The sequence below is a fragment of the Diabrotica virgifera genome, chromosome 9 (genome assembly GCF_917563875.1).
Source record: "Diabrotica virgifera virgifera chromosome 9, PGI_DIABVI_V3a".
NCBI classification, from domain to species: domain Eukaryota; kingdom Metazoa; phylum Arthropoda; class Insecta; order Coleoptera; family Chrysomelidae; genus Diabrotica; species Diabrotica virgifera.
This window is the reverse complement of record NC_065451.1, coordinates 325,094-352,775: the sequence shown is the minus strand read 5'-3', so window position 1 is coordinate 352,775 and position 27,682 is coordinate 325,094. Positions and strand designations below refer to the sequence as shown.

At 33.3% G+C, this 27,682-nt stretch overlaps 1 protein-coding gene across 2 annotated transcripts in view; it reads left to right on the top strand.

Moving 5' to 3' along the window:
* Nucleotides 1–27,682, top strand: part of LOC114324884 (phosphoinositide 3-kinase adapter protein 1) — a 118,811-nt gene that overhangs the window by 27,496 nt on the left and 63,633 nt on the right. For both annotated transcript variants that reach the window (XM_028272781.2, XM_028272782.2), the window contains exon 2: nucleotides 25,396–25,515. In XM_028272781.2, the coding sequence (XP_028128582.2) occupies nucleotides 25,506–25,515 (10 nt within the window). In that variant the 5' untranslated portion in view covers nucleotides 25,396–25,505. The remainder of the gene's footprint in view (nucleotides 1–25,395; nucleotides 25,516–27,682) is intronic.

The following is a 27,682-nucleotide window of genomic DNA, read 5'->3' as shown; positions in this document are numbered from 1 at the left end:
TGCTTTACAATTTGGTTTTAGTTTCGTTATAATCGGCGTTCTGGAAAGATCGTAATTTACAGTTTATTATTTGTTGTTTCCGGTGGTGGGCAATATACACCACGATTATATTAATCTAAGTCGTAATATAAGTACATATTTCAATTGTTTTTTGGTCATTATGGCACAAAATATATTTTTCTTTATAAACAATACTTTTTCTCCTGTAAAAAATCACATTTCAAAAATTTTGTTATTAGTAATTTTATTTATCATGGAATCCACTTATTCCATGATTCCAGTTATAAATCCCAATTGGCTTACTGAGAAGGAACTCCAAGTAGTCACTGATGCCGAATAAGGTTTATAACAAACAACTAAGTGTATTTAAAAAAAAAAATAACAAATCCGCTGTTTTTAAGTGTATTTTCTTGTGGCGTATAAAGTACGCCACGCGTGTAGTTATGTTATAACTTGATGCGCGGGTAGTTAAAGGTTAAGAATAAAGTCCGTAACATGTTTTTTGCTGTTTCGCTCATTCTTGCAACTATTCGATTATCTAATTTTTATGTAAGATTTGTCTTTTTCCTTAACAATGAGTGTTTTTGAAGCTTTATTATTCATATTTACTATAATTTTCTAATAATAATAACATGGGAAAGCAATTGTAATTGATAATTAATACGTCTCCATCCGTATATTCTCACAGTATTTCACCTCAAAAAAAACACACTTGAGATAAACTTTTCTTCGAAATGATTTTTATTTAATCCAGATCCGATCGAAAGAAAGCATCTCTAGTAGCATATTCGCTTTGGCGAGATTAAAAACAGCTGCATAAAAATAGCCCGAGGAGCAAACTGGAAACAGATTTTATAACTTCCATAACCATAACGCGAGGTGTAGCCATTGTTTGTTGACTTTTCTCGAAAATGAGTTCCTTCTAGTTCCGTATTTTATAATTTATACTTCTCAGTATACAGATTAGCTCAAGAATTTTCACTGTGGCGGAAGTTGCACCGTGGAAATTATAAATCGCCTCTTCCAAAATAGAATCAGATGTAGTAACGAGGATGTTTAGAAAATGTGGAAATTTTAGTATTTTTATGATAAGGAATATTTCATTCCATATTTCTATATTTCTTTGGAGTTGTTACTCATTTTTAGCCAATTTGAAGACATTGTCAGCAAATTCTCTTTCTGAAATGTCTACTCTTTTTAAATTCCAATAACCCACATGCATTTTTTCACTTTTATGTTAAATTCTTTAATTATTATTTCATCCATGTAAATTATAAACAAGAATAAAAAACCGCTAAACACCGTAAAAATGAGTGGCGCATACAATATTCCAGCTACAAAAGATCTGATATGAATATTACGTGGCGCGAAAATTAATTTTCTTTTTGATGCAAAACAAAATTCTAGTTTTATTTTAAAATATTTTTTCATATTTGCCCAATTTGAAGTAAAACGCGCCACAAAAGAGTAACTTTGATACAGTTTGAATTTTGAAACTCTTTTGTGGCACGTTTACTTCAAATTTAACAAATATTATGAAAAAATCTAATAAAATAAAACTAGAATTTTGTTTTGCACCAAAATGAAAATACATTTTCGCGCCACGTAATATTCATATCAGATTTTTTATAGCTGGAATATTGTATGCGCCACTCATTTTTACGGCGTTTAGCGGTTTTTTATTCTTGTATCAGGAGTTATAAGTTATTTATAAATTAAATGTATAAAGTTGAATGCAATGTTTCTCGATTACACGTTAAGCTTTATAAATGGTCGCCTTTGTCGCATTATCTCCCAAACGATCTAGTGTCCATCGAATGTACACTAGATTTTTTTTTCTATTCGAAATAGATTGAAAAAAATATTGGGATGGCCGGTAAATGAACTCGGATTACCCGTTGCCAGATCAAATTAGCGTCGTAACCACTACAACTACATAAACCATTTAGGGAATAATTGTTAATTGGATTATACTTTTGTAGCTTAATAACTTCTAAACGGCTTAGCCGATTTTGTTCACTAAACATGAGTTTGAAACGTATTTACAAGTAGTATCTTATGCATCTAAGGTCAAGTATGATAACTGAAGCTATTACAGGAATTATTGAGCTTGAAAAACCGTTTTTCTCATAAGAAATAGATTTGATCATACTTATGAATCCTATAACTTAAAAATTCGAATTTTCCTGGATATAAGGTATACACCGTTAGATTCGTCTAGGGTCCTTCTACAAAGGCTCAGTTATTGGCGTAATTCGTATGTTGAAATTTTGAGTAATTGTCGAAAAACCAAAATTTTCAAAGATTAGTTTTTCAGTTTTTCGGCTATACTGAGCCGTGTGTATGTCTGATCCTGACAGTTTAGACACCATTTGAAAGCTTAACTCAACGCTATTGATTTGGTGTATTTACTGTTCTCCTGTCTCTTCTTGAACCGAAGATATATACCGCCAAAAATATGCCGTTTTGTACCTACCAAGTCCTATAGCTGGCTTATGGGTAGTCAAAACTCACAAACTACACCGGTTCTTAATCGGCCCTCACCCCCTCTTCAAACACAGAAAAAAAATCAGATCGGTTTAACTTTTCCACACACATACATACATACATATCCACAAACATTTTCCCTTTTTTTAAATAAAAATTGACTCATATTTCTGAGCTCGCTAACTTTTGAACGGTATAACCGATTTTCAAAATTAGACATGCGTTGGAAAGGTAATGATCGCTTCTATTAGAAGCCGCAAAGGTCGGAGTTAAATTTTCGAAGTTTTTGGGAGTTTTGGGGACGAGAACGAAAAACAGACCGTAAATAGGAAGGGCCGTAAAATCCACACCCTTCTACCAAAATGGATGGTTGACATATGAATGGGTGAGTCTTTTCCTGATCTTTATGATGGGAGCTGACCCAATTTTCAATTCAGTCAGATTTAGAAAATCGAAAATTTCGTGTATATATAGTGTCGCGTGTAGGGGGTGTAGGTGTGCGCCACTGGCGAGAACTGCCGTTCTCTGGTAATAGTGTTGGACTTAATACTCCTTCTTGTCTCAGACCCTCGTTGGTAGTATAATGATTTTGATGTTCTTTTTCGACTGATGACAGATTTCATATTGTTGTAAATTAATTAATTACCTTTATCATTTTGTTACTAATACCTCTCTTGTCTAATATTTCCCATAAGTTTTTCAAAAGCCGTGCCAAATACCTTTTCACGGTTTATGTACGCCATGTACGTAATTTTTTCTGTTGCTGATATTTTCCTGTTATTTGTTTGATTGTAAATATATATTATGATCTTGGGTGCTTTTGCCTTTTCTGAATCCGCTTTGTGATTCCTCGAGAGTATTGTCAATTTTTCTGGATATTCTTTTGTTCAGTATTTTTTCGTATATTCTCATGCCAGTGTTTAAGACTGTTATTCCTCTGTAGTTGTTGCAATCCGTTCTCTAGCCCTTTTTATAAATTTGTACTATCTGAGCCTTCTGCCAGTCCATTGGTATCTATCTGTTCTTCTCTTCATATTATATGTCATTAAATACCTTTAGTAATAACTCTATTACATTTTGTCTCATTTTTTTCGTCATTTCACTGGTTATTCTATCATACCCTTCTTATTTCCTCATTTGGTACGTGTTCCAATCCACATAGATACCCTGCATACTCTATGTAAGTAATCCATGTCCGCTACTTCTTTATTTTTTCTTTCCTTTCCTGTGACTTGCCAACACTCTGTCCCATAGGTTCTACAATTGTTAGGTAGATTGTTAATTTTGTATTCAGCTTCATCTTGTTAGACCATATAGACCATTTAAAATACGAGTTGCTTTCATTCCTTGTATCCTATGCTGTCTCTTTTTGTAGTTCTTTCTTCTGATATTATGCTTCCCAAATATCTATATTCCTTACATTTTCTTATACTGCTTAACTCTAATTCCGGATCTTCGGTTTCCTCTCCTATTCTCAAATATTCCGTTTTATCCATGTTCATACATAGGCCCCATTTTTCATATTCGATCTGTAACTTTCTTAGCATATAATCCATATCATGTTCATCGTTGACAAGAATTACTTAGTCATAAGCAAATAACAAAGTTGTTAAGCAGTTTTCTTCATTTATTATTCCCATCCCAGCAACCGATTTCCTCCATTGCTCCAGAGCTTTCTAAATGTATATTTTAAATAGTGATGGCGATAAGCAGCACCCTTGCCGCAGACTATTTGTAACAGGGAATGATTTCGGCATAGTTTTTTTCCCTGCCTAACGCAGCTTTTGAGGTTTTGATACTTATTTTTAATTGCTCGCACATATTTACGCCTATCGTTGTCAAAATTTCAAAGGGTTTCTTTAATGGACCCTATCGTAGGCTTTTCCAGATCAATAAATGTTAGGTGAGTAGACAGATTCCTTGCTTTTCTTTTCTTTATTATATTACTTGTATAAGGGAGATCAAAGCTGGCGTGCCACAAGGGAGCGTATTAGGTCCGGTCCTGTACCTATTGTATACGTGTGACATTCCAGAACTAGAACAGAACACTATTGCCACCTTCGCTGATGATACAGCTATACTAGCGATAGGAGACACTAGTGAAGAAGCGACTGATACGTTGCAACTCTCAGTAAATACAATACATACCTGGACCAGAAAATGGCGAATAAAATTAAATGAGTCTAAATCGGCACACATTAACTTCACAAATAAAAAAATAGAAAATTTCCCAGTTAGAATAAATGATACCCAAGTTCCTTATGCAACATCAGCAAAATATTTGGGCATTACCTTAGACGCGAGACTGCGCTGGAAAGTCCATGTCAAAAAGAAAAGAGGGGAGCTAGATATGAGGTATAAGAAATTGTATTGGATGATTGGAAAAAATTCAACATTATCCATTCAGAATAAATTATCCATTTATAAACAAGTACTGAGGCCAGTATGGGTATATGGGTGCCAACTCTGGGGCTGCACCAAAGCTAGTAACCTACATATTATCCAGAGATTTCAAAACAAAGTACTGAGGAACATTGTTGATGCTCCTTGGTATATCCGTAACAGCAAGGGTATGCTGTTACGGATGCTCCACCAGGACCTGGGTATGGAAACTGTGACCGAAGTAATCAAGAGGACAGCAGCAAATCACGAGCAGAGGCTGCATAGTCATGTGAATGTCGAGGCAATCCAGCTTCTTGACAACACTGAACTAAAAAGAAGACTCATGAGGACAAAACCATTTGAGTTAGTGTAAATGTGTAACAGTTTAGTGTAAAAAGCAGGGCATAGTGCTGTGATGTTATTGCATGTTAATTGTAGTGCATTAGTTGATGGATATAATAAGAGTAAGCCGTAGGGTATGCCCCTAGATTTAAGTATTTGTTGTTATTAAGTTAGGTCAGAGAATAACTGATAATTGGTCATTTTTGACCAGATAGCAGTATGCAAACATCGTACAGGTGTTAAAAAAAATTAAAAAAAATAATATTACTTGTAGCATCACGAAAATATTATCTGCGCACGATCTACCGGCGCGAAAACTACTTTGTTTTTCCATGTACTGGATTTTTGGATTTTTAATTCTACCCATTTCTTTAATACTTGGCCATACAACCTCACCATTGCTTTGATTATACTTACACCTCTGTAGTTTTTACATAACGTTTTGTCTCTTTTTTTGTAAATCGAACTAATGTATACACAACTCCGGTCTTCTGATATTTTTTCTCTCTGCACCATGCATTTTTTGAAGAGTTCCGTCATTATTTCGTGCAGTATGTCTGGTCCATCCATGTATCAATATTTACAATTTTAATAAACAACGACTAAAATATTTTTACACGCACGTCACAAATCGCAATTATGGTCTTGTATGCATTTGCATAACCACAAAACACCATTAAATCGTGAATTTCAATACACATACTACTATCGAGTACCTACGCCATTACTATAACAATTATATTGATTTATTTTTAGCTATATTATGCAGGCGTGCTCAGCAATTAAAAAAGTCAGCCACATTTCATGTGGCAGTAGTCGATTGCTAGGTGAGAACAGTATTCCTCAAACTACACGGATTTAGTATTGTTCGATTGTGCCGGAAGTTCGAATCCGTCTTGAAACTTTAAATAGCGTTTCCGCTAACCGTTAGACCGTTTTAGACTCTGCTTAGAATCGAAGGTTCTAAAAATCGATTGAACTTTATACAACAAAATAGAATATAAAGGAAATCAACAAGAAAAAAATTCCTGTGGCTGGATGTATACACCATTAATCAATCACAAATTTTTTTTATTAAAATCCTATATAAAAGGAATATATTTATTAAAATCCATTAAAGGGCTACATCAAAATCACAGAACGTTTTCGATCTGAAAAGATCATCATCAGTCCTGATACCTGAAATAAGTGTAACCGTTTTTAATGAATGCAAAAGTCAAATTGAAATGTTGACCAAGATTAAAAATACAAAGTTGGTTATACTTAAAGGTTCATGACATGGTAAGCCACCAAAATATGTGGATAAAACTCTTTAAATGTTTTAAAATTATGATATACAGTCGACTCTCGTTAATTAGAAACTCTAGGGACTCTTAAAATATTACGAGTTATTGAGTGTTTGAAATATCAAATGGTTCGAAGTTTGTGAGAGAAAATAAATAAAACTTCGAATTATTAAGTGTTGATTATTTATTAACTGCTACATATTCTATAACGATGACAAAAATTTAGAGGTAGATTCGTGTACATACATACATACATACATGTATGTATTCCTAATGTGAATTAATCAATCTTTGGAAAGAACTGCATTATACAGGTTCGCTTCAAAGCACATTGCTGCTGCTCAGACTGCTCAATATTTTTTTTAAGAGAAAAAGTGCCTGAAATGCTTTTTCATCACTTTCGTTTTGTAGACAGAAGGTTTGTAAGGTATCGAATGAGGATGTTGCTTCCTTAACTCACACCGCTGATGTCAACTAATGGTTCTATTGCTCAGGTTCTTCATCATCCATAAGTCTTGGAAGATCTTCCTGATCTTCTTTTAAGAAACCGGATTTTTTGAAGCAGTTGAGAATAGTTATGGGTGTTACACCTCTCCATGCCTTGTCAATCAGTAAAATAGCTGTCAGAATAGTGTTATTTGCAGTTAGCTGCTTGTCGAGAGATTCTAAAACAAGCTTAACATTTTCTTTGCGATAGAACATCTCAAGATTATGGATGATCCCTTGGTCCAATGGTTGCAATTTGGAAGTTGTATTTGGCGGAAAGAAGTAGAGTTCAACGTTGAACAATGTAGGAGGACTGTTGTGGACAGTGCAATTATCTAAAAATAGTAAAATTTTCCGCTTTTGCCGTTTCATGTCCCCATTAACTGTTAAAAGCCAATTGTTAAAAAGTTCTGTCGTCATCCAAGCTTTTTGCACGATAATCCGTAGAAAACGATTTCACACCTTTGAAACATCGCGGTTTCATTGCTTTTCCGTCACTAAGGGTTTAAGTTTTTCCGATCCGTCCATATTTACTGCAAGTAAAACTGACAACCTCTCTTTACTATGTTTTCCCTCATGACATTTTTCATCTTTAAAAGTAAGCGTCTTGTCCGGCAAACATTTGAAAAATAGGCCAGTTTCATCCGTGTCAAAAATGTCTCCGGCATCATAGTTTTTAATCAAGGTCTTCAATTTACCGTGCCAATCTAAGCAAACTGCATCATCAACACTTCCACTTTCCCCACAAACTTTTTTAAACAAAACTCCATTTCTCTTTTTGAAATTTGTAAGCCACTCTTCACTTGCCCTCAAAGTTTTTGATGCTTAGAGTAGACGCAAACTCTTTTACTTTTTCCTTCAACAAGTTTCCGCTAATAGACACTTTTTGTCCTCTACACTGTCTTAGCCAAATGACCAGACTTTCTTCCAGACGAGAAAAATCACTTTTAGTAGTTCTTTTGCATACTCCAGCATTTTGAACAGCATTAATTTTCTCCTTGTGCTTTATTATGGTTGAGAGAGTACTCAGAGGAATCTTAAATTCTTTTGCAACATCACTTTTCTTCTCACCTTCCTCTACTTTTTGGATTAACTCCTTCTTTTCAGCTATCGTCAAACATTTATAGACCAGGGCGCATCTGTAAAAATATTAGTACATTTGGACGTTGAGAGGTGACTCAAATTTTTTTGCAGAAGTTGCTTGAAAATAACTCAAAGAATAATATTTGAGTTATCCTCCCTCTCAAAGAGGTCCGGAACATTGTTTAAATAATCAAAATATCAAAAAATGAAAGAAAAATTCGATTTTTTCCTTCGTTTTTTGATTATAACTTTAAAAGTATTCATTTCCGAGAAAAGTTGTACTGACATAAAAGTTGCGTAATTAAATTTCCTATAATATAGAATTGGTTAAAAATTTAAAAAATAGTCACTCTTGTTGCAAAATGGCAATAATTGCGAAAAACCATACAAAAACAAGTATTCGAATTTTACGTTTTTCAATCATTTATGCTACACATAGGACCTTCATATTTCACCCAGAAAAACTTTATGATACAGTAAAACAATACTGTAAATTTCATTAAGATCGGTTTAATAGATTTTCCAAAATAAATTTTGCAATCCAGCTTTCGCAAAAAAAATTCATTTTTTCAAAATATTACAGGACTGAAAATAAAGCAGATAGCAAGTTGAAATTTTTTTTGAGTATAGAAGTGTACTGTACCTTTTATTTGCAATTTGCAAAATTAAAATTGAATAACTACCACGGCGTCAGGATTTTTTTAAGTAAACATTAATTATTGGTGCTACGCGTAAGACAGCGGATAGTTTGCTCTGATTGGGCATTCCAATAACCTTGGATAATGATTGATACATTTTAATTTTTATTAAATTTCGATATAAATAAATAAATTTATTTATTGCAAAATAAAAACACATACTCTATCCTTTGAAATAACACTTTTTTAGCAAAAACTTTCTTTGTTCATATATTTTAACTTAGAGAATAAAAGTTTATTATTTTTAAACATATGCAATTGTTTAAACAATATCTCACAAACAATAATCAAATTAGTTTGATTTTTGTGGAATTAAAATATTAAAATACAACAAAATATAGAGTAAGAAAATAATATATTAAATAAAGATTGGAAGAAAGTTTGGTGGAATTCAACTTGTGTGGATCGAACACCGCTGTCCTGCGCGTAGCACCAAAAATTAATTTTAAATTAAAAAATTTTCTGACGCCGTCGTAATTAATCGATTTTAATTTTGCAAATTGAAAATGAAAGGTACAGTACATTTCTATAAGTAAAAAAAAATTCAACTTGCTATCTGCTTTATTTTCAGTCCTGTAACATTTAAAACAAATGAATTTTTTTTGCGAAAGCTGGATTGCAAAATTTATTTTACAAAATCTATTGAACCGATCTTAATGAAATTTACAGTATTGTTTTACTGTATCATAAAGTTTTTCTGGGTGAAATATGTTGGTCCTAAGTGTAGCATAAATGGTTGAAAAACGTAAAATGCGAATACTTGTTTTTGTATGGTTTTTTCGCAATTATTGCTATTTTGCAACAAGGGTGACTATTTTTAAAATTTTTAACCAATTCTATATTGTAGGAAATTTAATTACGCAACTTTTATGTCAGTACAACTTTTCTCGGAAATCAACACTTTTAAAGTTATAATCAAAAAACGAAGGAAAAAATCGAGTTTTTCCTTCATTTTTTGATATTTTGATTATTTAAACAATGTTCCGGACCATTTTAAGAGGGAGGATAACTCAAATATTATTATTTGAGTTATTTTCAAGCAATTTCTGCAAAAAAATTTGAGTCACCTCTCAACGTCCATCTCAAAACAGATGGGCCCTGGACTAATAATCGTATTTAACCATAATACAAATATGTGGTGGATTCGACAAATATTCAAAATATGTCGATAAACACTGGCTTATCGAAAAAGTACTGAGAGGCAAAAAGTTTTAAAAATATTCTGTTTAACTAATGGTGCCACAATAATAATTTAATTGTAACGTACACAAAAGTTTGGGGGCGTTTAAAGGAACAAAACCCCCATAAAAATTATGGGGTGCACAAATTTTACTTTAATTTTTTTTCAGATGTTGCTACTATAAGAATGCCACATGTCCATTTTCAATAAAAAATCTCTAAGAGTTTTCGATATATGAAAAAAATCGATTTTCAGTTTGTAACTTCAAATGGCTGTAACTTTTTTGTGTACACTATTGTATATAGGTAAGTGAGGTCCAATCAACCTATTTTTGACCCCAGAATCTGTGGTACAATTTATGACCAATCTATTCGAAACACCCTGTATATTATTTCGAATTATTTGCTCATTTCTCGCAATACTTCCGTGTTCGTTTTCTTTTGTGTCCTTCCATCCTTCTGTAACATTTCAAATGACTGTAGCTTACTTATGTGTTCTTGCTTCAATTTCCAGCTTTTAATTTCAAATTGCAGTATCCAAAACACGTACCATCTCAAAGCTCTTACTCTCAGTTCTAATCTAAGGTCTTTATGGCAGAGAATTGTTGTCATTTTTACGAACGCATTTCTTGCTATTTCTGCCCTGACCCTTATTTTTGTTGTTTTATCGTTATTTTCTGAAGTCCAGGTTCCCAGGTTTTTGCATATTATTTAACAAGTTGATATCTCTATGGTAGTTTTTTGGCTGTCTTATCTCATTTTTTGAATAGTAGAATTATTAATTCGTTCGTTCTCCATTCTTTCGGTATTTTATTGTATTTTCTTCAGCTTTTTAAGTGTTTTTCGAAGTTCCTGTGTACTTACATTAACTTCTTCATTTGTGGTAATTTCTGGTGTTTACGGTTTTAACGTCATTTGTTCTTACTCGGCATAGAGCTTTTTTAGATCCAGAGTTTAAAAGTAAATTGAAAACATGTCACAGATTTAAGACAACAGATTTCTGTTCCCCTGTGTATCACTGTTAAAAAAGCTCTACTTATTGAATCTGAAAATGCACCTTCAAATATCACACGTGTCACAATAGAGCACGTGGAAAACTAACGAATAAAATTATTTTTCATGAAGTTTTAGTTATAATGTTTGTATAATACAGTAACTTATAATAAGCACTCGTTTTAAAGCATTTAGGAGCACAACTTCCTTTTTAATTAGTAAGAAAACTAAAAATACACAAGAATTCTAATTAAAATATCAGAATAAACCTCCGTCTTGTATAGACTGTAAAAATATTTTCATATTTCATAATACTTTTGCTCTGCTCGGCCAGAGCCTAAATTTTGTCGAGCCTAAAACGAACGAAAAATAGTAAAAAACTACGAATGTGTTTTGTGAAAAGTGTAAAAGATTTTGAACTCATAAAAGATTTTAATAGTGTGCGACTGGCCTTATTTCTAGACGTCTTTATGGGTTCCATAGGAGACATATTTGATAACAGATCATTAATTAAGCATAGTATTAAATATATATTTATACATAATGAGGTCGTATTACAAACAGTACAAGCAAAATTAAGTTTTATCCTATATGACTGTATGTAATAATAGGATCTGTTAGATGTTTAATGCGTGTGTATTGGTGCTTTGTTGTTTCCATCAAAGATTTCCAAGTTGCTCATTGGAACAGAAAGATTGCTTTGAGCGATATATTGCAAAAAAACCAGCTATAGTTACTGAATTAGATCAAATTTTCAACAACTTTTGTTAATAGATGTAACTAGAATAAATTCTAATGAGGCATCTAAAACAGGATTCGTTTGAAACTCTATTCTTCTTCTTAAGGTTCCATCTTCTATAGAAGGTTGGATATCAGCATGGCGATTCTTATTTTACTTACAGCAGCTCTAAATAGTTGATTAGAGCTCAGACTAAACCATTCCCTTAGATTTCTTCCTACACCTCTTTTACCTTTTATTTTGACCTGTATAATCAAACTCAGCATACTATAACGAGGACCTTTTAATTTGCTGTATAATTTCTTCCTTCATATTAACCCTATCAAGGACTTCAATTTTGCTAATTTTGTCTACCCATGATATTCGTAGCATTCTTCGATAACACCTACGCTCAAGAGCTTATAATTTACTAATCTCTAAATGTTTTAATGTCCAGGTCTCAGATCCGTAGAGCAAAGTTGTAAAAACGTAACAGCGCAACAACCTTATTCTTATATCCATTTTTAGGTCTTTACTACATAATAGATGTTTCATTTTCACAAATTTTGCCTTTGCTATATCTATACGGCTTAATCTCTTATGTTTGTTCTGCGTTTTGACTAACCAATGTTCCTAGATATTTGTATTTATCTACTCTTTCTATCTGGATATTATTAATACGGAGTGTCTCGTTGTCTTTTGGATGTTTTATGATGTTCATTTTAATACCATATATGGTACACTTTTCTTTCAGCCTTTCTAGTATGTTTGTCAGACTTCTATTGAACTCTATTGAATATTGCTTATTAACCAATTTAAGAGAGCTCTTTCTTTTTCCAATTATTGTTAGGTAATGGTTCCTCTAAAAATTTTGAATGGCCCATAATGGACCAATCCAAGAGTCCATGGTTCATAAACGAAATACAGAGAACTCATGTTTGTTTTGTAGTGTAGTAATTTTTAAATAAACCTATCTATTTCATAAAACTACCCATACTGACACAACCATACGCAATTCATCATTCCATCCTATACAACATAAATTAGCAGCCTACCATAGCATATTTCGGAGATTGAGAAAAATCCCCATGCCATAAAAATAACTTCGAGATGGAACTGAACATCAAAACAAGTAGCAATTAACAATGGGTACAACGAACAAATAATTAACAAAATTGTAAACCAAAAACTACATAAGAAAGCTCTGAAATTTGTCTTCCCACTACCGCAGAAAAAAACTAGCTCTATCACAATATACAGGCCAAATATCAACAAAAATTGCCAAACACATAAAAAAGAAAGGAATAACATCAGCTTTCAGAACTAACAACAACGTACATTACATTAAGATACGAAGGACAAATACATTAAGAGCGATAAGAGCCAAAACAAAAAGCAATTAAGTGGTGTATAGAAACTGGCATGTGGTGACTGTCCAAAAACTTACATTGGTCAAACTGGCAGAACCTTTGACAAACGCATAGTAGAACACAAAAGAGCTTTCATAATAGAAAAACATATTCTACGTGCGCACTTTACCTTCTAGATCATAATCATTCTTTTAACGAACAGTATCATATTCTTCGTATTCCAAATAAAGGCGTTAAGCTATCTTTATTAAAATCTATGTAAATAATTAAATTAAAAAATACAGATATAATTCTGAATGACAACTTCCAAAAGTAACCGTCGAATCCATCAAAATCAAAGTTTGAATATATTATCGGCCAGTGAGGATAAAATGTGAAAAATGAACACCATTTGTACGTTTATCATGTAGATATATTTTTATTTTTATTTCGTATATTGTCGTTGAATACATTGGGTTATGACGTCAGTTAAAATGCTGTGGTCTGGAATAGCAAGTACTTCTTGAGTGAGAGACATCAAGACACATTGACCGAAAATACTGTATACAAAAGACATGCATTGATAGCTATTTGGATTACTCGAAACTTTGATATGATTCTTCACTACTAATGAGGACAATCAAAACAAGTATTGTTTTTTATGTCTGGGAAACTTTTTTATTGGTAAAAGAAATTTATTTAGAGTGTAAAGGACATTTTTTTTTGTTTGACATCCATTTTATTGCGATCTGTTTTACAAAAAACAATAAACAATACATTTAAAAATGTGACATAGCCAGTATTCACCCACCCAGTGGTGAATACCTAACCCACCCAGTGGTGAATACCTATAAAAGTACAATAATAATTTAGTTAATTTAGTTGGGTATTAATTAATTGAATTAATTTAAAGAGTACAATAATAATTAAAATAATCAATTAGTTTCTAGTGTTGTGGACAAGAGTGTCTGCTCTTTTTAGTCTTCTCTTCTGTAGGGGTGTCAGGAGATTGGTGACCAATATGTTTGGGTGAACCTGCCGTGTATTGTGGTACTTGAAGCACAGATAAATAATTTCTACTTTGACCGTTTTCGACTTGGAGATCCTTATGATATTATTGTTGGAAATGTACCAAGGAGCTTTGCATATTTGCTTTAGAACTTTTGATTGAAAGCGCTGAATCTTGTGTAGGCTTGTTTCAATTTGGATGTCATACGTCCAGATAGAATTCAGTATTTCACATTTGTAGATAAGCAGTTTGTTGTCTAGACTTGGCGTGATTTTTGATTCATAAACCAGTACATACATCTTACTATAGACGAGTCCCAGTTGCAGTCTTTCGTTCCAAATATGCTTATGCTATGTTAGGCCGCTGTCTAGATAAATCCCCAAGTATTTGACGTCACTTTTTATTGACAGTGGAGTGTTGTTAAAGGTTACAGCTGGATTGATCCCCTTCTTTAGTGTACTTAAATGTAATGTGTGTTAACTTGGAACTATTAACTTTTACTCTCCACAGTTTGAACCATATTTTATAGGTGACTTTAAATATGGTTCATACAGATATATTGCTTTACAATAATTCTTGTTCTCTAGAGCATCTCTTGCGGTTTTGACTACCCTATCAATCTGTTCGATTGTGCCGTGTTGTTGTCGAAAACCGAATTGATAATGTGGTACATATTTTAGCTTTTCCTCTGTATTAAGTGTCTATTCTTTTCAAGAGAAGCCTTTCAAATACTTTGGAGGATAAAGGCAGTAGGCTAATAGGGCAATAGGATGAAGGTTGGGTTGAGTCTTTGTTGGGTTTATGGATTAGGATGATTTGAGTTAACTTCCATTGGGAGGGAAAGTAGTACGATCTTAGGACAGTTCTTTAAGTATTAGTCCTGTTCTAAGGTCGTATCCAGAATTTTTTTTGTATTTAGGTTTTTGATTACTTCTTCGATTTCGGTAATTTTTACTTTTCTGATAGGGAGACACATCTGGTAGGGTTCATCTGCCATATCTGTAATACATTTCTCTTCGTTCTCTGGAACCTGACATTAAGAAACAAAAATGTAACCTTTTGTTACATAGATTCTTATGTTTTTATTAATATACTGAAATTGTTTACTAATATTTGCATATTTTTTTCAAGGCTGTCATTTTACAGCGATAGACAACGACGAAACTCAAGAAAACGTCTTGTCAAACTTTATACCTACTCCCTTTGCGTACCATAATTTATATTGTCATTAAACAATCATTCTATTGAAACAATTTGGTTCACATTTCATAAGTAGGTTGAATTAATGCAGATATTACTAAGGATTACAATCAAATGTACCGCATTTAACTCTGATTTAATCTAAGGACATCTTCTTAATTATTTCCCTAATTTATCTATATACGGGGTAAGTCATAATAAGCGAGGTGTGACATAGGGCGACACTCTCTCACCTAAATTATTTATAACGGTCCTCGAATACGCCCTTAAAATGCTAAAGTGGGACAATAGAGGAATAAAATAGATGGGGAAACGCTCAATCATCTGCGTTTTGCCGACGATATAGTACTTATTACCGAAGATCTGAGTGAAGAGTTTGAAGATATACTTTCCTAAGGTATACCCATTACACCCTCCTGTATCGCGCTGTTTGGTCAGGGACTACTTATTGGATATACTCGTAGCAAACCTCTATATCTACAGGCAGACCTTTAACCCAGGTCACGTCACCAGCATACACCACTTCATCAGAATACATTAAACAATGAAATTACTCGGTTACTTGATACAACACTAATAAGAATACATAAGAACGTCTTAATGAGTACCCACCAGAAAAACCTCTCTGAGTACCACATCATATATTTTATCAAGGCCATGATTAGCTTACAGCTTTATCTTTCTTCTTCTTTAGGTGCCGTCTTTTTAGCGAAGGTTGGCGATGACTTCTGCAAAGTCTTCTCTATTTTGGGCTTTTCTTATTAAACTTTGAAAGTCTAATCCTGTCCATTATTTGATGTTGCGCAGCCAGGTCGTTTGCTGTCTACCCGAGCCGAGTCTGCCTTCCATTTTCACTTCTATAATAAGCTGAAGGAAATTATACCTTTGTCTAAATATGTATCTAAGATGAGATGTTTTTAGTTTCTTGACAATCTCGTATGAGTTCACGTTCTCTATTCATACACCGATACACCTTAAAACTTCTTGATTTCTAACGCGGTCGGTCCATGAAATTTTCAGCATACGACTAAATACCCACATCTCAAATTTTTCTAAACTTCGTAACGAGCTAACTGTTAACGTCCAAGCTTCCATGCCGTGTAATAGTGCACTATATACATTGCACTTTATCATGTGGTATTGTAGAGACAGATCAAGATTACGGTTAGTGAGTAACTGTCGCATCTTTAAGAAGGTGTTTCTTTTCAGGTTTATCAGATGTATTAATATAGATCGTCTTCCAAAACATCGCTTATCTAATAATAAACCAAAGACACCAAAGAAAATACATATTTCAAAATAATTTCTTGGTCAATGGACTTTTTCTTGTTGGCAGCATACCTAAATTTCACCAGCCGTTTCATGGTTTATACTAATTATTTCAGGATAGACATAAAGGCGTCATTATCTGTTCTGCTCCTTCAGTGTCACAATTTTTCGATGAATCATCTCGAAGGCGAAATTCTTCACACTTAAAATTAGACAGCGTTAACAGAATTAACAGTGATTTAAATCATAATTTGCCTGACTAATTATTGCAAAAGGTTTGGATTATTTTTGGAAAAGTCAGGACTGCTTAAAGAAAACCACTAGCTTCTTCGTTCTTTTGTAATATGGAATACCTTTGGAACAGAGTTTCTATTGATAAGTCCCTATTTTAATTATTTCGTTATTTATAAATTCCGAATACTGGAATTTTGATTCTAAATATTTACAAATTCATCTTAATTACTCTTTGAGATATTGCCTCGCGAATTTATATTCTTACATCATTTTGTATCTATTCTAATAGTATCCTCCCTTTTTTCGCGTCTGTTTGAGAAGTCCTGGTTTTCTGAACCTTGCCCTTTTTTGGTTTTGGTTCTGTTACTCTCATTTATTGTTTTGGATATTGCCTGTACGTTCCATTCGCCAATATTCATTAATCATTTCCTTTGCATTGTTCTTCTTCGGTTTTCAGTCCTTATCCCAGGGTATGTATCCCAGGATCGTCCGTCGGCTTGTTGCTCAACCTATCTCTGTTGTCCGAGCTTGTGGTAGTTTGTAAGCTACTTGATATGCCTATAAACTAATCCCAGGAGGAGTTACAAATTCCATTGAACCAAGTTTTTGTGTTGTTTAGAAAATATAAGAAATATTTGACTTTTGAAAAATTTAAACCAAATTTGAAAAAGAAAGACCAGTTATAATAGAAATGAATGAATTTAGTAAGAAGGTAGAAAGATTTCATCAATGAGGACTTCTCAAAAGACACATAGGAACAAAGGAAAAAAACGGGTGGATCATCTCAAGCTTCCTAGAGCAAAAAGATACAAAGCACACTTGAGATACAATAGATTATACATTAATGGAGAGGAATACAGTAGCAACGAATTAGAATACATAAATATTGAGAAAACATGAAACCAAGAACTTATAAATTGGAGAAGAGAAGCAGAAATGGGACCACAGAATAGGCTAATCATATCGGAATGCATATTAGTGAAGGAAGACAAAAAGATAACACTCTGTATGGAAATCTAGCAACATAAAAGTAAGGAACAAAGAAATACGAGAAAAATACTAACACGAAACAAACGAAGAGTTCCAACAATTAGAAAGTGAAGAAATCCAAAGAGATCTCGAAGAAAAGTGGAAATTATTCAAAAGCACAATAACCCATAAGACAAAAGAAGTATGCGAAATAAAAAAAATAACAAACATTTTAACAGGACAGAATGGTGGAGTGAATAAATAAAAACATTACAAAAGGAAAAGAAAACCAGTCTGAAAGAAGTACCATCCAAACATTTATAGAATGCTACAAGAAGAAATATAATACAAAGGTAAACATAGCTAAAACGGCAGTCAAAATGGCAAAAAGAGAAAGCTGGGAAAATTTAAAGGTTGCTTGAACGAAGGATATAAACTAAATAACAGACAATTCTGGACTCGTATAAAAAGGTCAAAAGGCAACAAAAGACAAGAAATAAGTGCAATAAAAACCCAAAAACAATCAACTAAAAACGGAGAAAAAAGAAATACATATTAGAAATTTGAAAAAACAATATACAGAGATATTTGGGGATAACTACTGGCAGAAGAATACTTAGACGAAGACGAATTAGTGGAAAACTTACCGGAGATAACAAGACAGGAAATGGACGAAGGCTTAAATATAATCAAACAGGAAAAGCACGTGGGGAGGAGGACATAATTGCTCCAGAAATGATAAAGTATCTAGGAAGAAAAGGAGAGCAATGGCTGTGGATAATTTGCAAAGAAGTATCAAAAAAGAAAAATCAAAAGATGCCCGATGAATCGAAAAATAATTTAATCATAATAATACATAAAAAAGGGAAAAACTACGGAGCAATATGCCTAGCTAGACCAAGCTAGTTATAAAAAATATATATTTAGGCCAGATAGGCAGACAAATAACAATTAAGAAATATAATAGAAGAAAAATAGGACAAGAAGAATTATACTTTATCGACCTAAAGGCAGCTTTTGATTCGAGTGTCAGAAGAAAATTTGGAAATATCTGTAACAACCTAGTCAGAATAAATGGATACAGGAACGTGCAAACAGTAAAATTACAGAGTTTACTCTACGCAGATGATGTACTAGCAGAAAAAAATAATAAAAAAAGAATGTGTTTGTACTTTGTACGCACGTAAGAAGATATTCTTCTATTATATAATAGGTAATTTAAACGAAGTAAATATACTTAAAAGGTTATTTGTACTTATTTTATTTAAAAATCAAACTAACTTTCTTATCTACCACTTTCAAAAAAGAAGAATATCTTCAAAAATTATATAATAATATACTTACAATCATAAAATCTATAAAAAAAATAAAAAATAATAACTTGCTTGGGGCTTGAACCCACTTCACGTCTACCGCGCCGTACGAAAGTTGACGCCATTTCAAACTGCACCAAACTCTCGTATACGTCATGTGGGAATATACACAAACTAAACGTTTACACCATAAATTTATATGAATTTAATAAAATTATTAGTTTGATTTTTGTCGAAATAAAATACAACAAAATATAGAGTAAGAAAACGATATAATGAGATGAAGATTTGTAGAAAGTTTGTTCGTAATCAGATTATGTAAATTAAAGCATTGCCTACTAATAGGTAACTACATTATTTTGTTTACATTTTCCAAATAGATAGGTATTGAAACTATTAGGTATTTCCAACTGAAACATTTAGAATTACGTACCTGCGGCTTTTCAAAACTATTTAAAAAGTCACTATAATTATAAATTTGATTTTATTTCTGTCCACACATCAATAAAAACTAATATTATACAATATTTTTGTTTACCGATAACCTCCATATTGAACAATTATTGACAGATCATTTCAAAATTTCAACACCCAATCAGAGCCCGTATAACAACTAATACCATACTGTCGGTGTGCGCATGCGCGGGAATCAATCAAATTTTACCCTCAATCGATTCGCCGGTAAAGAAGAATATCTTCAAAAATAATACCAATGAAAAATGAAAATGATGGCCAAAAAGGAGAGAAGGAGATAGAGAGAAAAAGGATATGAGAAGAAGAAGACTTAAAATATTTCCTATAAAAGTTCTTCAGATATACCTTTTCATCATCTTGCACAACATAGATATTTAACATCAAAAAAATTCGACTCTTCGTGTTTTCTGTACAAGACTGATGTATAATAATGAGTATTTATTGATGCTTGTTCTAGTACACAGTCATTATCCTGAGGTAACACAATCCACTACCCGTTGCAGCTTTTAGGCACTTCAACTAAAAATAGTCGCCTCAAGACGATGTTAATAGGCGGTTATGTGTTTTTAAACAAACGAAACAAAAAAAACTGAAAACATTTCGCAGTAAACGTATCTAAAAATAAGTTTTGAATCGATATTGCCGTAAGTTCAATTTTAGATTACGATATTTTGAATTCCAGCCGTATCGAAAGGTTCAATACCATTGGTTCAAGACTTTTCAAATATGTCAGTGACATTAGAAGTGTTACACCCAGAAGAAATTGAACACAATTTTTTGGCAACAGAATGACTATATTTTTTAAGGCATGCTATGATAACCATATTATCAACGTTTTATCTTTTATCCTTTTTGTAAAAATAAAGTTTTGTCTTTAAATTTTTTTCTGAAGAGACCGATTTATAAAAACCTATTGGTACAGAAATTTTTAGTTATTATTCATCAGTATAATATTGTATTCAGTGTAAAAAATATCTCAAGTTCGAAGACACCAAAATTACCATCATGTTAGCGATTTTGACAGGAGTAGAATAATTGTTGTGTTGCCTATAGAGATATGGGTTTGACATTTCGCGAAATTGGCCGTCGTGTTAATTGTACGGCAATATGATGGTTATGCGTGGGTGTCGTGTGTGGACAAATGAAGGTACAGGAACATGAAGAAGGCCAATTGGTCAACTGAGGCGTACCACAGTGCGTCAAGATAGGCGCTTTCTCGAAAATTTTATTTATATCGTTAGATATTTTTTTGTTCCTTGGATCCTTTGTTTGCACGGATCTTTTCCATGATTCTCTTTTATCAGTGATAGCGACTTTTACCTGGTTTGTTCACCATCTTGTTCGTTTTTGGTTTTTCATTATTTTCTTAATTCCACAGGATTCTTTAACTGATTCGTATATTACTACTCCCTTTATTTTTTATCGAATAGTGGGCCCTCTTTTTTAATCTTTTCGTATTTTTTTAGTATATCTTATTTATTTTATTTTGGTAGGTATCCCTTATTTTGTTTAATTTATTTTGGTTTTATTTATCTCGCTATACTGTAATACTCTTTTTTTGTCGTCGTTTCTAGCTCTTGTGAATATGTTATATAAATGATGCTCTTTTTCCTTCAGCTATGAAGGTAGGTATATCTTTGAGTTATTTGTAGTTCTCATCCGTTTGCTATTTTCATATTATTGACAAAACAGAATTGGATCATTCTATCTCCATTTCTCTTTTCCATTTCTATATATTCTCCCATGCATATCTGTCCTTTATTTATATCATTTCCTATCTTAGCGTTTCAGTCTCCTGTTATTAGAACTCTTTGATTTGTTTCTCTAATTATTATATCTAGTGTGTCTTTTAATTGAGCATAGAACTCGTCCATTTTGGTACCATCTGATAATCTGATCCATTATCATCGTGATTAATGTAAATATTCTTAATAAACAAATTCCATAGAGTTAAATCTCAAAATTCTGGCAAAAAATAACTCATTTGTCACTTATTGAAACTGAAACTAGTTTTTTACATATTTAAAAAAGTCTTCTTGTCTAATAAATCGTTTGAGTAGGAATCCGAACCTGAAGATGAAAGGGGCATTTCTTTGAAGCGTGTTGAACATCTGCGATGCACCATGCTCCATGCTCCTGACATAAATATCCCTAGAGATATACAAATTCCAGCTATAAAAGACCGTTTTTAAAAATAAGCCATAAATATTGAAATCGACTACTGACACTGACTACAGTGCTCGATTTTATATTACTTAGCAGTCAATATGTTTTTATTTTGTTTAAATTGGTAAATTTACATTAAGTATATAGGCCTGGATCAAAAAAAGCTTATTAATAGCAAGCTAAAAATTTGTTAATCGTTGAACGGTGTCTAGTCGGACAAACTTTGATATACGGGAACACTGGACTAGGGGAAGTTTTAATTGTGGAACAGGTTATAGGTCTCGAATGTCAGATTACGAAAACGTCCCATTTATTTTGTGGGACAGAACTTCCAATTGATTTGTTACCCTTTCATTAAACTCTCATGCAAAAATCAGACTGCTATTTACCACCAATATAATCCCCATCATTTGACATGTTCTATGTGGACTTATTAAAATGCCCAACATATTTGTCGGACAAACATTTTTTCATATACATACTTATTATATAAAGTTTGCTATTGAATAAACTTAAAAACAACCTGCTAGTTTTCACAATCATAAACTTATCAGGATTACCACGTTTCACAATTAAAATTACGTTCCACAATTAAAAACTTCCTCTGTTCCAGTGTTCCCAAACATCAAAGCTATTAACAAATAAAGCCGTTAAGCTATTAACAAATTCTCAGCTTGTTATTATCAACTTTTTTTGGGACGCGGGATCCAGGCCTATAGTTAATTCCAGAATGTTGACATTTTTGATAACAACCAAAAAGTATAAAGATGAATAAAATCTATTACTTGAAAACAAGGTGGCAAAAATAATATGACGACGCGCGACGCTGGAACAAATTCAATTGAAATTTTACATTTTTCAAAGAAGATCAAAGGACATACTCGTATTATTATTCTCTACGAAACCATTAAACAAATTACAAAATGGGCTACATATTTACGTTCACTCAATTTTTTTATACCTTCTCGCATTTCTTTCAAGACCGCCGAAAATAATATTATTTCTGAAATAACGTTAAATAAGACTTTTTGTTTTCACTAGAAATATTCTAAATCCACAAAGGAAAGAAAGAATTTTTCCTGTAGCTGACTGTAGGTATACCATCAATCACAAAAATTTAATGAAAAATCCTTTGTAACACCAATCAACCTGTGATTTTTTCGCAAAGTTCGCGTGACTCTGTGGAAAACTCTAGCATTTATAAAATACTGAAATTAAAACCCAACATGTTTTCTTAACATTCTGTTTTTTGATCCATTCGCTTATGTTGGATAATAAGCAACAAGTAATGGTACTAATAAGCTTTGTTTTTCGTCAATACAGGGTGTTTTTAAATAAGTATGGCAAACTTAAGGGGTAATTCTGCATGAAAAAATAATGACAGTTTGCTTTATAAACGTATATCCGCAAATGCTTCGTTTCTGAGATAGGGGGTTTTGAAATTGTTCTTACAAACTGACGATTTATTTATTGCTCTAAAACCGGTTATTATATGCAAATGAAATTTAGTGGGTTTTAAGAGGTATCTAGTTATTGCGCATTTTTTGATATACAATTAGGAGTTTAATATTCACCATTGGCGCGCATACGGGTAATATGACCCTTAATTCCTAGTTGTATGTCAAAAAATTCACAATAACTACCTCTTAAAACCCACCAAATTTCATTTGCATGTTTCAACCGGATTTAAAACAATAAATAAATCGTCAGTTTGTAAGAAAAATCTCAACACCTCCTATCTCGGAAACAAAGTATTTGCAAACTATGCGGACCAGATGATATTCCTGAGGAAGTATGGAGAGCATTGGGAGAGGCAGTAATAAGTTGGCTAGCAGGTCTATTTAATAGAATTATGGAAGTTGGACAAATGCCAGACGAATGGAGAAGCAGTATATTAGTACCTGTCTACAAAAACAAGGGAGACATACAACAATGTACAAACTACAGGACTATAAAATTACTTAGCCACACCATGAAAATATGGGAGAGAGTAATAATTGATAGACGGATACGTGGAGAAACCGAAATATCCGATAACAAATTTGGCTTTATGCTGGGCAGATCAACAATAGATGCAATTTTCATTGTAAGGCAACTGATGGAAAAATACAGGAATAAGGAGACCAACGCTCATATGGTATTCATTGATCTTGAGAAAGCATATGATAGAGTTCCTCGAGAGATTCTGTGGGCACTCGATAAGAAAGGAGTCCCTGGCGAATATGTAAAGATTGTGAGAGATATGTATGAGGGAGTAACGACTAGTGTTAGGACAGGTGTGGGAGAGACTGATAAATTTCAGGTGAAAGTAGGGTTGCACCAAGGCTCGGTGCTTAGTCCTTATTTATTCTCATTAGTTTTGTACCAGATAACAGCGAAACTACAGTGTAGCATTCCATGGTGCCTAATGTATGCTGATAATGTAGTGTTAATAGGAAATAGTGAAAGAGACTTAGAATAAAAACTGGAACAGTGGAGACAAGCTCTGGAGGAAAAATGTTTAAAACTTGGTAGGACAAAAACAGAGTATTTGGAATGTTGATTTAAAGATGGAGTTACTACAAATAAAATGATATCTTTAGATGGCGAAATTGTGAAATGATTGTGAAAAGCAATCGTTTAAGTACTTAGGATCGGTATTACAGAGTAATGGAGAAATAGATGGAGATGCATGCAATAGAATTAGGGCTGGATGGAAGCGAGTGGTGTGTTGTGTGACAAAAAAATTCCAATGAAGCTGAAGGGAAAATTCTATAAAACAGCCATAAGACCGGCTATGATGTACGGAACTGAATGTTGGGCAGTGAAAAAGAAAGAGGAACAACGAATGCATATGGCGGAAATGAGAATGCTTAGATGAATGAGTGGAGTGACAAGAAAGGATAAAATTAAAAATGAGTACATTAGGGGAAGTCTAGGTGTGGCACCAATTGATGCCAAAATGAGAGAGCTTAGGTTAAGATGGTTTGGTCATGTTCAACGTCGAGACGTTAATCACCCAATACGAAGAATATATGAAGTGCAGATTCCTGGAAGGAGTAGGGGAGGAATAATAAAGAAGACCTGAGGGGAGACGATAAGGCAGGACATGTTGGTAAAGGGGATTAGCATTGATATGACCCAAGATAGAATTGCGTGGAGAAATGCAATTAGGGAAGCCGACCCCGCATAGGGATAAGGCAAAGAGAATGATAATGTTTATAAAGCAAACTTTCATTATTTTTTATGCAAAAATGACCTCTTAAAGTTTACCATACTTATATAAAAATACCCTGTTTTGATGAAAAATACGGCTAGTTGTTAAAGTACCTAACTTTTTATTATCCAGCATAAGCGATTGAATAAAAAAACAGAATATTAAGAAAATATGAGGCTAAAGGGGGATGTAATTTCAGTACTAACAATGACAGTTTACCTGTCTGGCAACAATATTATTACAGCGATATTGTTAAAGAATAAGGCTATAACATATTTAAAAAAAATCACCTCAATCGGACAACAGGTTTTTATTAAATTCGAGACATCAAAATGACCCATTTTTAAGGTGGTGCGTTAATTTCTTGAAGAAGTGTAGAAAGGGTGTTGCTTACATGAATACAATACGTACAGAAAGATACATTTTTTGTGAGAGGTTAGTTTTATACGACCCTGTATCGTCAGTCGAAGTATATTCATCCGGCACCTATTAGCATTATACGTTTATATCAGCCAGCTATAGCTACTTAATATTCTAATCTTCAATTCTATTGTTGTTTCAGCTCCAGTATCCGTCAAGGAAAGAAGGAAGCTCAAATGACTCTTTCTAGTCAGGTCCAGGTCTGATAAACATAATAAAGCGACGCATCGTCCCAACGTCAACTACACAACAATGGACTTTGGTGAGTATTCATCAGAGATGTAAATTTTTCATACTTTTAATGATTCGTTACTTCAAATATCAATACCCGATACTTTATATTTTTTTAATTTATAAATATTTTTAAAAAAGCACTGGATGAAACAAACGAAGGCATAAAAATCAATGGAGAATTGACAAATAATATCCGATATGCAGACGATACAGAAGTACTTGCCAGTAGTAGGTACTGATGAACTTCAGCATCTTATGGACAGGGTACACAGAGCGAGTGAGGAAAGACTAAAGAGGACTTAACCTCAACATAAATTAAACAAAATAGATGCTGGTCAGCAACACTCAAAAACTCGCTAGACAATTGAAAATAAAAAACCAATTAATTTAATACGTTGACTCGTATATATACCTTGGAACAGTCGTCAACTCAAAATGGCATCAAGCAACCGAAATAAGATCTAGAATTGAACAGGCCAGAGCAACATTTTAACAACATGAGAAATATATTCACCCATTGAGACAGATCTGTCCCATTAAAAATACGGCTGCTAAAATGCTATGTATTTCCAGTCTTGCTGTATGGCGCAGAGGCCTGGACAATAACTGAAACATTAATGAGAAAGCAGGAGGCATTCGAAATGTGGGTGTACCGACGTATCCTCAAAATATCCTGGACGACTCACACCACCAACGTAGAGGTATTGCGCCGAATGGAAAAACAAGAGGAAATCTCTTTCACAATTAAGAAACAGAGACTTGAATACCTCGGTTGAGTTGCTCCAGGTAATACTGGCATCATCAACAGAAAAAATTTTCCATCGATTTTCAAATTAGTGATGTCATTAATAAAGATAAGGAAAAGTAGAGGCCCCAAGACTGAACCTTGTAATACCCCACATACAATGTTTTTGAGACTAGAGTCTGTATCATTTGCTCTAACCAGTTGTTTTCTATTATCCACTAAGATTGGAACCAATTCAAAGAAATGCGTCGAATTCCGTAGAAATTTAGTTTTTTATCAAAATGTCATGATTTGCACAAGATTTACAAAAGATTATTGTTCACTGCTTGATTAACTCCATATAGTACAGAAAACATGGCATCAGTGGTACATTTATTAAAAAACTGAACTGATTTTGTGATAAAATAATATTTTCAACGAGAAAGGGTATAAGGGGCTTTTACGAGTCTCTCAATAATTTTGGAGAGCACCGGTAACAATGAAATAGGTCTATAATTGCAGGAATTAGATTTTTCACCACCCTTATGAAGAGGAATATCGATGGCTGTCTTTGGGCACTCTGGAAATTTACCTTTTTCAAAAGAATCATTAATTAGTGAGACGAGGACATCTAAAACATTTTCTGGGAGATTTGAGAAAATTTTTATGGATAGTCCGTCAGTACTACAGGAAGATTAAATATACAAAACCCTGATAAAACCGGTCCTTATATATGGATCAGAGACATGGACACTGTCGAAAAGCGATGAGAACTTATAGGTACGTTTGAACGAAACATCCTTAGACACATATATAAGGGGGTGAAAGAAAATGACGTATGGCGCAGAAGATATAATTTTGAACTATACGCAGCATACAACGAACCCGACGTCATAACATCCATAAAGATCGCACGTCTGCGCTGGATGGGCCATGTTGAACGAATGTTGGAGACCGAAACACCAAAACATCTAATGAAGCAAACACCAGTAGGGAGAAGGCCAAACTTAGATACATGGAACAAGTGGAACAAGATCTGAAAACACTTGAGATTACCCACTGGAAGAACAAAGCAAGGAACAGAACAGAATGGCGGAAAATCCTAGAACAAGCCAGGACCCAAAAAGGGTTGTCCAGCTACTGATGATGATGATGACTACAGGAAGATTTGCTTTTGATCTGATTGATTGTTTGGGTCAGTTCTGACTTATCAACTGGTCTTATAAAGAATAAATTCGAGACTTTTCCTGAATTAGGGAGATAGAAAATGGGATCTTGTTGTGGCAGAATAGTTGATGTTATATTTTTACTCAAATTAACAAAGTATTCATTTAGATTTTCAAGGTTAGGAAGGGAAAATGTTTGAGCTGTGAGTTTTATTTCGAAGAACGTTTATTATGGACCAAGTTTCTTTTGCAACACTTTCAGAGCTTCCCATACGATTTTGATAGAAGGCCTTTTTGGTCGATTT